At 39.4% G+C, this 15,257-nt stretch overlaps 1 protein-coding gene across 2 annotated transcripts in view; it reads right to left on the bottom strand.

Annotated features, from left to right (window-relative positions):
- mgll (monoglyceride lipase) overlaps positions 1-15,257 on the bottom strand; it is a 42,689-nt gene that overhangs the window by 6,843 nt on the left and 20,589 nt on the right. For both annotated transcript variants that reach the window (XM_061056639.1, XM_061056640.1), the window contains exons 4-7: positions 14,566-14,702; positions 5,607-5,717; positions 4,974-5,063; positions 561-776 (exon numbers count right to left, since the gene is read on the bottom strand). In XM_061056639.1, coding sequence (XP_060912622.1) covers positions 561-776; positions 4,974-5,063; positions 5,607-5,717; positions 14,566-14,702 — 554 coding nt within the window. The remainder of the gene's footprint in view (positions 1-560; positions 777-4,973; positions 5,064-5,606; positions 5,718-14,565; positions 14,703-15,257) is intronic.

Below are 15,257 nucleotides of genomic sequence, written 5' to 3'. Positions count from 1 at the left end.
ATTTGCACATTTTAGGCCGCTGCTTTGGGGCCCCCTACTGGTCTGGGGCCCCAAGCAGTTGCCTGCCTGGCCTATTGACAAGCAGTGCCTAGAGTTTCTAGAGCTGTGATCATGAACTGGCGGCCTGCGGGCCACATCCAGCCCACTAAAGCTTCCCATCCGGCCTCCAGAATAGAAATGACCATAAGGATGAAATACTGGCATTAGGTTAATGTGAGAAATTACATTTTCCCTCTGACTTCTTTACATCTGGGTTGACAGCTGTCAGGCTAATGTGCAAGCATATTATAAAGTCCGGCCCCCCTCAGTGTCTGTCAAAAAACAGCTGGCCCTTGAATAAATGTATTTGATGAACCCTGTTGTCACAACTGGAATTATTCCCTCAGGTTTTTACTATTGTATGGAGGTTTTTTTTAAGAGAACTGTTCAAACTTGCATCTATGTGATGTTATAATTTCTGAAAGGTTATTTTACCATGGAGTCCAGCTGTCAACAATAATGGAACAAAAGATTAAGAAAAATGTTGAAATAGAAAAGGACTGATAACAAACCATCCCCACCTTCAATTTCTTGTCCGAGCTTGGTGCGTTTTCGTGCATCATCCTGGAGCCTCTGATGTCAGACAGTTTGTCAGCGTCGCCGTGCAGGAGCAGGAAGGGCCAGCTGATTGACGGGATCTCCCTCTCAATGCGCGCCGCCGCACCCATCAGCTGCATGGCGAACGACACCCGCATGCCGCCGTGGAAGTTCAGGTCATCAGAGTCATACGCCTCAACCTGGAAAGAGAGAAGTAAAAAGATTGAAGAAGGGAGTTATGGGACAAAGTTTCTAACTGCAGGGCTGATAAAAATGTAGATCTCAGACTTTCTCTGCTGTTCTTTGAGTTAGTTTGAGTTTATAAACTCTAACTGACTTTTTTGCGTCAGATGGAATCAGCTCAACATGGTATTACATTTCCTGTTAAACCGTTACAGTAGTTCATATATCTTATTATATATATTATATCTATTGGTTTGTGTTGATTTTGGCACCCCCTGTGGACAGAGCAGTGCCACTAATCTCTTTGCTGATTTTGTCCTGTACATGCAAAAGTTTTTTTTTTCTCATCCTCGTTTTTGATGTGTATCCCATATCAAGAATATTTCTATTGAAAATGTAAAAGTAAATATGTATGCTGATGGTATTATTTGCTTTAGTTTAGTAAGCCATAAAAAAAAAATCACCAATAGGAGTGTTCAGACTGCAGGAACTTTTTCATAGTTCTAGGGACTGTTTGAACCCTCCCCCTTTTTTCATGATTTCCAACCGTGAGAACTATGAACTATTTTAGTTCCTAAAACCACATTTAGAGGAACCCTTTTCACCTTCTGCTTCAAAGTAGGTACTATGGAATGCAGACAGAAAACAGTCCCCATGGTGTGTAGTTCTCAGGGAACTCCCCAGTGGATAGTTCCTCTTCAAAAAGAGAACTGTTTGGTCTGACATCACCTAATGGTTTTATTTTACCGATCTTTTATTGAGTCCATTTAAACCTTTTGTCTTATCTCTATGGTAACCTTCCAATGCACAACAAAAATCATCTGTCCAGCATCGTTAAAACAGCCAGTAAAATAATTGGCACACAGTAGCTTTCCATTTCAGGTATCTGGAACAGACAAATTGTGAGAGGGGAAAAGTCTATCTCTGCTCTGGCCATCCTCTCTTGGAATAATTTGTTCTTCTCCTCCCCTCTGCCCGGAGGAACAAGCTGCCCAGGGCTAAAAGCAACAGAGTCAAATTTTGGTATGTTCCTAGAGCAATTAACGCACACTCTTCTTTAAAGCTTGACTGCACTTTCAAGCAGCACTTTAGCAATTTATTTATATTGCTACCATTCCAGGAGAATCTTTAACAAACAGATGGATTTTCTTTTTCTTGGATGATACCAACAGGTTGTCTTTTTATTTGTTGTGTTTTTGTCCACTGCTGTTAATAAAACTCCAGGGACAATAAAGGTCTAAACTGAACTGATAAATTCAGTCTTTCATAACCGCTTCTCATAGGAGCTTTAAAATCACAGATGTGAGAAAGAGGCAATGTAAGTCCATAAAGTAGATTTATGGATTGAGAATCTCTTTTTTTTTTTACAACAGCGATACATTTGAGTTAAAATCCAAATATGGAAGAAAGTCTAGAGGAAAAATGCTCCTCTGGGAGATGAGGGTTATGGAAATAAAAAAAGGATCCTGGGAATAAATATAACAGTCCGCAAGCGTGAGTAAGGATTAAAAATAAATGGATTGTGGAAAAACACAAGTCCAAACTAAACAAAGAAAGGACCCAAAAAAGGAGACAATAGGATGAAGTGCATTTGTTACTTCAAATTGGTTTGAAATCAGAGTTGGAACAGCAGATCACGCAGCCGGTGTCTGTGACTTTTAACATGAATACTTTCAAGTTCCTATCTGCTCTCCTATCAGTCACAGACACTCCTGTTTCTGTTAAGCGTATATATAAACACAGCTGATGGCCCACTCTTACAGAAGCAGCCTCTCTCAGGCCACATGTGCTGCTGCTTTGAATAATAAATGACTGAAAGCTGAGCTGTGGCAAAAAAATGACCTGTTCAGCTGCTCGGAGGAGTTAATGAGGCAGAATTTCTTGGAGTCACATCATGCAACAAAAATAAAAAGCCAATGGAATGTATTACATATTGCAAAACACACAAGCTTTATCTTGAGGTGAAAAGGTAACGCTGCAGTTGTAACAATAAGAGTTTGGCTGAGTTGTTCCTTGTAAAAATGTTACTGAGTTTGGTTTGTATTGGGCCATATATACTTGTGTAGATATGATTTGTGTAAAAAAAAAACATTCAAGTGGCATGTTTAGTTAACGCTACACACAGTATCCTCATTTTTGCATTATAGACTGTATGAAAAATGGACAACACAAGACTGGGATAGAAGTGAAGCCAAAATGAAAAATGGACAACACAAGACTGGGATAGAAGTGAAGCCAAAAGATTAAGAGCTGCAGTTTAGGTCACAAACTCCGCCTCCTCCATGTTATCAGATGGAGAATGGGGCCAATGATGCGTTCCATTTGATCTCAGAAGTTGGAAATTACGAGGTCGCCAGTCTGATACGTTATGAGGAACGCCCCCTAAAGTTAGAAATCCGACTCGGAAACTCAGAGGAAGTAATGTTTATTGGCCACTTAGTTTCCTTTTTTTGTGTACTTAAATCAATCACACCGATAGTATTTGGAAAATGATCTATCAGGGGACATGTTGCTATGTTGGTTTCAACAGCAAACTATCACGTAGTGTGTTGTCAACACCTGGTATTACCTAACAAAACAGAGGTACTCCTGGAGGCTACCATGTTGCTTGTTCGACTTGTTGCCAACTCGTAACTGGAACACAGTCAACTCTTGTGTGACGTCATTCCAGCTCAAACATTGGACTCCGGAGGTAAAAGGAACGCACCACAACTTTTAAATTAATATACACGTCATACATTTTTATTTTTTCATGGTTTCTTACATCATAGTTACTTCTTATTATGCAGACTGATTTCCAAGTGTTACACTTTCAGATATCTGTTTTATTAAGTATCTCAATGAGAAACTGTTTGAGTAATTTTCATGTTATATACTTTTATATCAGAAAAAATCAATAAAGATATTTGAAAAAAGAAAAAAAAAGAAAAAGTATCTCCATTAGAAAAAGAGCTGAAGTAATGTCATGACTGACAGCTCTGTTGACAAATTTTTTTCTCCTGCAGCGTTCTATACCGGATTATCAGAGTAGTAGGAGGAACAGAGAGAGGAAATGTTGCACACACAAAAGTCTTTCAAATGTACATCACTGTTGGTATCTACTTCAAACTGACACAAGATTAAGATCTGCTGTGGACGTTTTATCTGTAAGTTTTATGTGTGCTTTGCTAAAATGGAAGAGGCGGGGCTCCACTAGCCTGATCCTTTCTGCACGTCTCAACTCCAAATGATGTCACCAGCCTAACTACACATTTGTACAACAGAAGAGGATGGATGTGCACTGTCCATATGAATATATAGACTATGGTTTGTACGTTTTACTTTTGCATTATTATATCTTAGGAGCTGTTGACATAAATCACAACACTCAGAAGCTCGTCAATAAATGGTATGCAGTATGTCAAAGAAGCCACCAGATGAGTATGGAAGAAAAATAAACCTCCGGTTATTGTATTGATTTCAATATATTGTAATGCAGCTACTGCACAGATGAATCAGTATTGAACGAGGTTTGTGTTTGTACTCCAAAGCATATTCAAAGGAATAGGCCACCTTACAAAAACTAAGTCAAATGATGTCTCCTTTCAATACCTGTGTCTACCTAAAACTGTAGCTGCAACAGGATATGACATCACTACCCCAGAAGGCAGAAGCAGGATGTGGGATCCTATTGTGAGTGCAGAATCATGCAGATAGGAAACAAACATAGACACGACCCCACCCATGAAAAAACCACAGCACACTGTCAGAGGCACAGGTACGTGCAAATAGAGGTGAGCAGATGTGCCTGTGTGTTTTTTTTTGGGGGTCTCCTCTGTAGTTCATCTTGTGGTTATATAACGAATGCAGACGAGTTAGCAAACACAATACACACATACAAAGGCAAAAATGAAGTGAACTACAAAATGTTGTTTGTTGCAACCTTGTTATCGCTTTGTCCTGAAGGTGACACAGTACATGCACCTGTTTTCATAATTACAAATGAAACAATAAAACCCACCAAAGGCTTAATGATAAGACAAAGCAAACCCCTCTCTGTTTGGAAAGGGTTCAAAGTATGTATTGTCCAAAACATTTTGCAGCCTGACTTCACTCACGTATGCATAACGGTGCAACATTCCCCCCTGAGACCTCCCAAAATTCCCACCCCGACCTGCTTTTTCAATCACAAAATACAAAGCAGCCTTCAAACGGAGACAGCATTTGTCTCTTACCTGCTTCTTGTCCCGTGAGATCCATTTGGAATCGATGGAGCCCAGAGTGAGGCTGGGCAGTATGTGGTTAAGAACCTTCGCCATAAAAACCTGTAAACAGCGAAAAACAAAACACGGCAAGCGTTTCAGTTTATTTTCACACATCAACACGTCCCTGAGGAATGTTTCCATCTCTCTCTGTCTTTATTTTTTTCTCGCCATCTGCCTGGGTTTTACAATGAGACTCTTCAGTCTTCAGTTTTGCATGTGTACTGTAAAGTCACCTGTTTGCACCCCGTGGGTGTGTTTATAGCAGTGCAGGATTTTAAAAACACATTTCGTCTTGTTAAAATGTGCTAATAATTGCAGAAACAAGTCTCTTTTCTCCCGTACAGATTGTGACACCACTTCTGTCATCGTTTGGTCCTGAAAATGTGGACACCCTCGTGTCTGTGATTCAGTAAGAGACAGCTAATGCTGCTCAAGTGGTACTCACAATGATTCTCTGAACACACACAATAGAAGGTGTCAGTATCGTAGTCATGAACCACAGCAGGGCTGAGTGGAGTAAAGCAATTTCTAGTACTGAAGAGCGCAACTTAATAAGGCAGAAGAGAGAAAAGAGAGAAAAGAGAGAACAGTGAAGAGTGGTACCTTGAATGGTGTGGCTGAGTCTGGGTTCATCTGGACCATCGGAGCTATCAGAGCGACTCCGGCAAAGTCACTGGGCCTCTCACACGCTGCCAGGATGGAGATCGCACCACCCTGAAAAGAAAAAGAAAACAAAATGAATACTTTTTTAAATGAACCGATGATTGAATTCAATATGTATTTTGTCAGATGAGGAAAATTATCTGAATTGTAAAAGTCTTTAAAAACTGGCTCTAAAGTCGACTGAATGAAAGACAATTTGAGTCTGAGGTGAAGTGAAGATGAACTTGGTTTCCATCACCAACAATAAACACATAATGTACACGGACAAATCACAGACGCTGTTAATTTAACTCAAGATTCGGTTTCTTGACCAGTTGATTGACACGTATCTCATAATGTAGAGAACCTTTATTACAGTGCATATGAGAAGAGAGTTAGCGAACATAAAGGGGGGGGGGGGGGGGGGGCTGGAGCTGATCCCAGCTGTCATTGGGTGAGTACACATAGGAGTGGTCGCCCATCAATAACAAGGCTGACATACAGAGACGAGAGACAGCCAGCCACACTCACATTCACACCTATGAGCAATTAGAGTCACCAATGAACTTTACAAGCATGTCTTTGGACTGTGAGAAGAACCCAGAGAGATCCCATGCATGCCCTTTACGATGGGGATTTGAAACAGGAACCTTCTTGCTGTGAGGCACCACCCAATTGTCACGTGAACGGAAATCAGCACTTCTGATTGGTTGTTGTGTGGAAGTGGTTGAAAGAGTTCAGACAGCATATATAGTTTAACATAGTTCATTTAAAAAAAGGCAGCAGGTTTTACTAACACCAAATGTACGTCATCACATGGTAGGAATTAATCTGATATCTGGGCTGTTTGCCAGTGACTAATGATTGAATTGAAAGAACAATGAACAACTGTTAAACTTTTTTCAGACTAAAGAAAATTGAAGCAACATGAAGATTCAAAAAGACAGAAAGAGCACATTTCAGTGAGGGGGAAAGGATACGTCACAGAAAACAGGGAGTGTCTTAGAGGAGTGGGAAGGCCTTTGGAAAGTAGGTGAGAGGTTCTGATTTGAGGAGCAGTGGGAAAACTCCTCAGAGGTCAAGGAGAACATAAAACAAACCGCCTTTTGTTCAGACGGGTGTGAATTTCCACCCTGCTCTTTTGTTGTTGTATCTCTACACAGTCTGGAAGAGAAATGCAAAAGTGACTTCCCCTTGTAGTTTATTCAGACATCAGCAAAGGCCACACCTTGGCGCCCATGCAGACATTTGTAATAATAGTTTAAATGCTGTGATGTAGTGCAGTGGTAATTAGCAGCTCTGTGGAGGCCAAAATTAAAATCAATTAGCTATGGTTCAGTTCGACGTGGCTCCTCTTCTCAAGAGTCTTGCCGGTGCAAACAGACAGACCCACTACACACACAACCGGAGATATTTTGCATGGGTGAACCTGTCCGTCTAACCCAGGAAACTAATTGGTTTCAACTTAGTTTGTGTGAAAGTTCTCTGTCACCTTTGTGAATATTCATCAGACTGGGGGCCAATGACAGGCTCACTCCACAAAGAGAGGGACTACAAGACAAAACATTTCCCACCAGAAAATCTCCCTCTCTAAAGCGCACAAGCACACTCTGCTGCCTGCATGCATATGCCCACATAGAGTTAGAAGAAGAGGCTGGCGAGCTGGATCCCTTTCCCACCTCCTTTCTGTATGACTTCTTTACACAAACATTCCAACACATAATCCAGAAAATAAACCCTGAGTGCTGCTCATACAGGCTGCCCAGTTACACTCATTTTTGGGGTTACATTTTACAAGACGACGGAGTGTAATTTGGTCAGAAAGCATTCTGTGCAAAGAAATGCTCTTTTTACTCACACACATTTTGTCTGGTGGGCTCCAATGATAGTACAAGATAAGTATGGGAAAGAGAAGAGAGAGACTAAGAGATGGAGAGAGAGAGAGAGAGAGAGAGGAAGGGAGAGAAGACAGAGGACCTCTTTAAGAAGCTTATTACAGTCCTCTGTACCCTTTCTCTGGCTGGACTTTGACTGTGAGAATGAATGCTTGTATTGTATGTTTTATGTCTACTTACAGTGGTGAAATTGAAATGTCAAAAACAGCCTACGATGAATTATATGGACTGCAAAGCTACTAAACTGTTTTTTTTATTACTGGTGATTCAGCTTTAATACTGACATTTCAAGACAGTACTTGAGCATTTTATTCAATAGGCTGCTGGTAAATGGGTGAAATGGTTAACAAATACAGATATTCTACTATATAGACAAAACTGCAAATAGCGAAAAGTGAATAGATGATAGAATGACAAAGTGCAGGCATTTCTATAAAAGAGTCTGCTAAAAAACTTTTCCAATTTGTCAGAATTGAAATGAGGTTCAATAGAAATGTATTACATTGCAGATGAATATATAACACCCTTGCTGTAGCAAGAAATCCTTTAATAAAAAGTCTCCTAAAATGGGTTTATGCAGTGACTGTTACTTGCAGTATGTTAGCACCACATGCCAAGATTCAATTCCGTGACCACGACATAGCAGGTGAGGACGGGTGTCATTTAATTTAACATTATCGATGATTTCAGTAATAAGTTCAAAACGAGTGAAAGCCAAAGTCAGAGTGAAGAATGTTTGGCACAAAAACTGGCACGATTTAAAGACAAACAAGCAGTTTAGCATAAGGACAAACTGAATGAGTAATAGATCCTGAGAGAGATGCAGGGTTGGAAAGCTGAACAAATACACCAAAGGGCCTTAAACAATGACGAACCATTACATAAAACTCTGGCACGAAGGAAGTAGGACAAATGGTCCTCCGCCAGAAATTCTGATGGAGAAAAAGAGAACTGGGGAAAAGTGAGAAGGAGCTGTAGCTGGAGGCTTTGGTTAGCATTCCCATGAGATGATACAACACTAACAAAGTGCTCCAATACTTGATTATCCAAACAAGATGCAGCAAAAACTAAAATTAAATTGTGAAATCAGTGTGGTGTCACACTGCTACAAAAGCTACAAATGTGTAACTGTAGCTGTAGCCTTCATGTTAGAAGGTTTTGTGAAAACTGTTACTAGCGTTTAAGACTTGATAAAAAATATTCTTGACATGCAGTTCTTTAAAACTAGCTTTAAACTTTTGTCACTTTTTAAAGTTTGACAGTTGGAGAAATTGTTTCACAAGGCTTGGCGTATACAGTTAAGCTAGCAGCTGCGTAAGGCTACACCAGGAACAGAAGTGCTTTGATTCTAACGTCAGTATGCTAACGTGTGAAGACAATACTAAAATGCTGACGTTTAGCAAATAATGTGTCTGAAATAGCTTCTTGTTAACTATACACTGCAATCTGTTTATTGTCTGCCATTTTTTACATGCTTTACATCGCAAAGTGTTGAAGAAACAAATGAGATGGTGTTAATGCTCTGTACGCTAGGCTACTTTTGCTAACAAAACTACAATGCAATTCGGTGCACTTTTGTGGTTGTTAAATTACATTAGGGCAGTATTTCTTTTTTATGAGCCAGAGAATCAGAGTTTCACCAAACTAAATTTACTTTACTGTTGGGTGTTTACCATCTTGCTTACATGAGTGTTAGCATGCTAGTATTCACTTAACGCAAAACACAGCTGAGGCTGAGGAGATGTGAAGAAATAGTAAAGAAAATGTATTGGGTCATAAATTTGGTCAGCATCCCATTGGAGACTTTTCAAGTTTGAGCTGGTGGTACTTCTAAAAGATAAAAAAAATAAAATAAAAAAAAAGCACCACAGTTTTAAAGAATACACTGTTTGGGATACTTGAATTCATTAACACAATATGCTGATCCACACAGGGGATTTTGAGATGTATGGCTTGATAATGGTAATTTTCAATGAAAAATCAGGAGGAGTCATCCTCTGTGTTATAAATATCAGCATTTCATTTGAGTCTTATACTTGATTAGATATTAAACTCTGGACCAAAGTCTGACTAATCAACATCAGCCATGCAACATACCTGGCCAGCAGAAACAAAAAAAATATTTTATATTATTTTACATTATTATTATTTATTATTTATACAGTATATAAATAAAATAAATACATCTACCCTTCCTTTATATCTCATCCTGGTTTCTATTTTTTCTTTCATTCTGTAGAATCCACAGGTGGTTTCCGTTGTGTCATCCAAGCCAAGTTAAACAGAGACACACACAAACAGAGGGGAAGAGGAACAGGCTAAAAGAAACAGGATGAGAAGTCACAACAGTGGGAAGTTGGGAAATGACGCCTGTAAAAACACAGTGACACAAAATTGGATTTGGGTTGGGTTTCCCAAACTCAAGGTCTTTGCTTTAGTTTATCCTAAGTAAAGAATACCTTTATGAAAAAAATAAAAAAAATAAAAGGACAACAATAAAGCAAGGCAGAGGAGGAGAAATTAGAAAACTAAGTTAAAGGAAAAACAAATTAAAAGAAGAGTCTTATTACCGCCCTTGGCAAGACTCTACTACCAGTCAAGTTAAGGTCATGTTAAGGTTTACATCCATAACATCGACAGAATGACAATGGAAATGTGGCCAGGAGGGAAAGTATGTTTGTATAATGGAAATATGTGAAAGAATGTATTTTCCCCTGGAAGAAAACAGAGCTATAACAAGGCCTATGTTAAACAGGAAAGGTTACACCACATACAGTAAGTTACTGGAGGGACATAATAGAAACTGTCCATCTATCTTTCCCTGCAGAGAATGTGATTGTCAGTAACCCACCACAGGGGTAGAGAAAAGAGAGGTTGTCGACTTCTTTGAGCATGAGAGGTCCTCTCTTATGGATGCAAATAAAAGGATATGACAGAAACAGAGTAATAAGATTCCTAACGTGCTGAAAATAATGATCATAAGAATTGGTAGGGGATAATGGCCAGAACAGTGCTTTTACAAGATATAATGATGTGTTAATGTGCTTCCAAATGCTTACTTGTGGTGGATAAATGGTGGGTCTCTGTAAATAATAAAACCAAAACCACAATCTAAACCTTGTCTTTTTCTTAAGTGTCTTAAGATAAAACATGGACGTCACCCATTTGTTCTGAAGAGATGTTTGGAAGCCAAACGCTGGTGGTTGCTATATTGGAAATGCTGTCTCAACCTTCAATCAATCTACTAACAGACAAAGAGGCAGAGCCGAGGTAAACCTTAAGCCACCTGGCAACAGCTACAACTCGATCAGTCAAGTCAGCCATGTCCATAATTATGTAAATTGATGCATAACCCTTAGCCTTACAGATGTGTAATAAAAACAATTTGCCCTCCATACAGTAAATAAAAAATGAGCAAAGATTTCCAACTCTTTCCACTGTCCTATCTCTACAATAAATGCACACAAAGCCAACCTCAAGTGGACACTCGAGGAACTTCTTTGCACTTCTGCACTGGCTTTGTTTTGCAGGACCAGAAGTACCTGCTTGGTATATATTGTGCTGAAAATAATAGAATTACCCAACATTGTGAAGATATTGTGTTCACAAATATGCAACAGACACGAGGTATCACTGACCAGTGAACAGTTGATCCTGGACTCTAAGTGAACTTGAAGATATCTCCTCCGGGCATCCCTGAGATTTAAGCTCACAAGAATGTGAAGGACGGATGGATGAACAGACAGAGATCTATTAAAAATAAGCTCTGCTGTGGAGACAGGAAATGAGAGCAGATAACGGTACAACATGACCGTCAGAAAGAACATCTGATGAAACTCCAGTTTGAGGGATGTACTGATGGAAGGAACAAACAAAGAGAGAAAAGAAGCATTGAGGACTGAGCAAGGGGAGAAGTGAAAGAGGAAAGATGTACTACTGTGACTTTGGCCCGTCTCTGTCTTAATATTTACACACTCTGATGTCTAAACAGGCGCTCTGCCTCCATCTCCCAGTTTAATTTACACAACACTATTTGCGTCTGTGCTCCAACAACCTCGGGTTGTTTTGAAATCAGCAACACAGTCTTTATATAAACACAGTCCTGTTTCACTGTGAAGCATCAGCCATAAATGGCTTTGCAAAAAGAGACTGGTGAATCTAATGGATTGTTGTTTAAAGCATCTCAAAGCTCAATTGATAGCCCACGATTAAACATGACCTTATTTACGAGGAGAAGCTGCGGCCCTGAAAAAGCACACAGCCAAATGTCTATAGCAGAGAAATCATATTTGGATAGATGAAAAAAGTGTAAAACACAAATCTCTGCATCCTCTGAATCTACAAAATACTTCATTATTAAGAAAATAGATGCTGAGATGGCACACAGACTCTTTTCACAATTCATTAAATTCATAATTACATTTTCTGCATCGATGTTCTTTCATATTCTAAGAAACAATCAATCCTGCAGATGTAAGTGAAAACAAAGTGGTTCACAGAATCCTATGGATTGTCACTTGATTAGTCATGCGGTCTCAAACTATCATTCTCAGAAAAAGTCATTAAATATGTTGTTTTCCTCTTCAATGTTGCATCGTGTCTGCAGCTGTTGATGTTTATTTCTATCAATGCCCACAGTTTAAGATACAGTATGTAGATTCCGGTGCCAGGGGGCTCTCAATCAATACTACAATAACAAAGATGACGTCGAGGCTGGCGGGGAATCGCTTCCTTGTGTAGCGGTCTTTGATGTAACATCAGGTGTTTCCACGGCAACGATAAACTTTCTGTCTGTCATGGCTGCTCTGTAATGGCGTGAGGTAATGTAAGTTAATAAAAAAATATACATAAGGTTTAGTTAATTTTTTATGAATTTAGATATTTTAATGTAAACATTGTCATCAAATTCTACATATTGTACATTGAATGCTCAGGGGTCATAACCATTGATGGTTTGGTAAATAAGATGGATAAAGTCTCATTATTTAAAGGATACAGCATATCAAAGAACTTCTGCTGCTTGGTTTTCCTTATCAAGCACAAAAAAAAAAAGATTTGCTGCAAGACAACAAGGCTACAAGCTTCTTATTGCAGAACATTTCTGCAAGGAATGTGCATGTACTCTTTGTTCCAGCTTAAAAAAGAGACTTCCAGCAGACTTAAGGTTAATATTAATAACAATATCAGAGTGCAGGTTGTTCAAAGCAAAAGGCGCAGAACACCTACAAGCTTTCTTTACAAACTCAGTTCTAACTTCCAGCTGTGAGCGCAAAGACTAAAAAGCTGTATGTTTTGTGACAGAGAAGTAAGCTTCTTCTTTATGTAATGCAGGATTATTGCACTGAAGGTAAAGCTGCATACATGAAACAACAGGTGTTCACTCTAAAAATACATAAATCCGGGCAGCTTGTTCATCCAATAGAAACAGGTTCTCTGGACTTAGCATTGATTTGACCTACAAAACACTGGCAGAGATGTTTTATTATATAACAAATCACTACTGTTGTCTGTAGCTGTACGGAGAGTTAGTGGGTCACAGAGCACAACAGTGAGAGGCAGGAATATTGAATGTAGCTCTGTGAAAAAAAACTTGAATAAACAGATCAGTTAAAAATAGCTCCCTGGCCGGCCTTGAGGCTGTTCAGCCTTTATGTAATTTTTTCTCAATGAACATCCTATTTCAGCCGCACGTCTGCAGATTTCATAACGCCATATTTGAGACTCTTAAAAAATATTTTTTTCATGCCATCTTACTGCGTTGCATTGGACTATTGTAGCCTAAAGAAGGTCACGGCCCTGTTGCTCTTATTTGATTAGAAACATTAAAATAATTCTGATAATCATTTGTTACCAAAATATAAGCCAACTGTTAGATTTGTTTTTTTGACAGCAACATCTAACTGAGCTTAATTATTTTCAGAAAATTGTATTATTCTACTGATATAAAGCTCAGACAGAAAGCAAAGTAAATAGTTCCCAAAGGTGCTGCAGCCTTCTCACCTGGTATAGCCTGCATGAAGTACCTAGTTTTGGACAGTGCAGCAGAAGCCTTGGTTCATTTCTGAACAAGACACTTTTTGTTCCATGCTCCATGTTGTCCCTCTGTCCCCCTAACCTTTATAACACAAGAATATTAAACCATGCACTGCACTGTTTAAAATAGTTAAACATTTGTTGAAGTCTCAATTTCCAGTGAACTTGAGGATAAAGGTGAATTAAAAACACAAAGAAAGTCACTGACACAGAACATCAGTTAAACTTTACATAGGTTTCTGTGACCGTTGCGCTCCTCTCTGTCAGCACAGCCACATCACCTCAGAGCAGGTCACTGAACCTGAAAGGGCTCTGTAGGAGTTTTTCAGTTCCCAGCAGCTGCACACTGTACACAATCTGTGTCACTGTGTTAAAGGTGAGCAGGTTTTCTACATAGTCATTCTCTAAACTCTTCTTAGATTACAGTAATAATACTTTACTTTATTCTCCCTCAGCTCTGAGCAGAACAACAACATGCAAACATGGTTTTTCACGGCTGTGTATTTTTGGACATGAAGCCACTACATGAAAGAAGAGTGTGGGCCTTTGTTTCAACTGAATGTAACTGTTGTGCAGAAAAAACCCTTAACAGGGCCTGCCTTTGAATTCCATGCAGCTGCACCTCTCTGTTACATGCTTACTGTACAAGGAGCTCTGAAACAATGCCATGTAATTTTGCAACAAACAATACATGTAAACAAATGAGAGAGCCCCTTTCACACAGGATAATTTGTTTTTGTGTGTGTGTGGGGGGTAGAAGAGAGTATGATGCTTTTGCATCATTTTCCTCCAAGTAGGCGGCCTGGGTTCAATTCCGACCTGCTGCTCCTTTCCCAAATTTCATTCCCCACTCTGTCTCCCGATTTCCGATTCTATGTCCTCACCTACTTTCCTACTGACTATCCTGTCTAAATAAAGGCAAGAATCCCAAAAATAAATCTAAAAAAACAAAAACAAAACCAAAGCAAAGTAAAGCAGAGACTTGGTCCTACCATGGAGTGGCCCACGATGAAGACGGGCAGGTCAGGATGGCGGCTTTTTATCAGGTCCACATGCTGCAGGGAGTCTCTGATGAAAACCTGGAAGTCTTTGACGTTCATCCGTTCGCCTTCACTCTGACCGTGGCCAACTGTGGAGGACAAGAGGGGAGGAAAAAGTCACAGATTAGAGGAAACCAAGAAAGAATGTATGAAAAAATGTCTGTCGGTTTTAAAAACTCCTAAGATGAGCTTTAACCTGAACTTTTTGTATCAAAGTAGGCAAAGAAGACAACATATGGAAGGCTTACTTCCCCCTTTGTGAAAAAGGCAACACTTGCCTTTTTTGAGAGTAAGAAATGAATCACAAGATTACCAAAATATTTGTCATAAGGGAATTTAAGATGTTGGACGTCTGTCTCACTCTGCACACTAGGTATATAAGGACACGACGGTTTCTCAGAACAGCTTTCCCACAGTTGAACTTCAGATAGATTCACAAATATTTTTAGCGTGTTATTTTTATTTGGCTGCGTATCACACACACTCTGTTCTATCTTTATTTTTTATTCAGCTAGATATGCTATGAGGACAGTGATGCTGTCTTCCAGACTTGTAAAAAATAAAATTGATTCATCCTGAGGAGAGGTGGATGAAAAACAGGAAGGAGCTCAAAGGGGCAGATGGATGGAGAGACAGGAGTGAGG

This window comes from Labrus mixtus, chromosome 15 (assembly GCF_963584025.1).
Source record: "Labrus mixtus chromosome 15, fLabMix1.1, whole genome shotgun sequence".
NCBI lineage: Eukaryota > Metazoa > Chordata > Actinopteri > Labriformes > Labridae > Labrus > Labrus mixtus.
The sequence above is the reverse complement of the archived record's forward strand: the minus strand, read 5'-3'. Positions and strand labels throughout refer to the sequence as shown.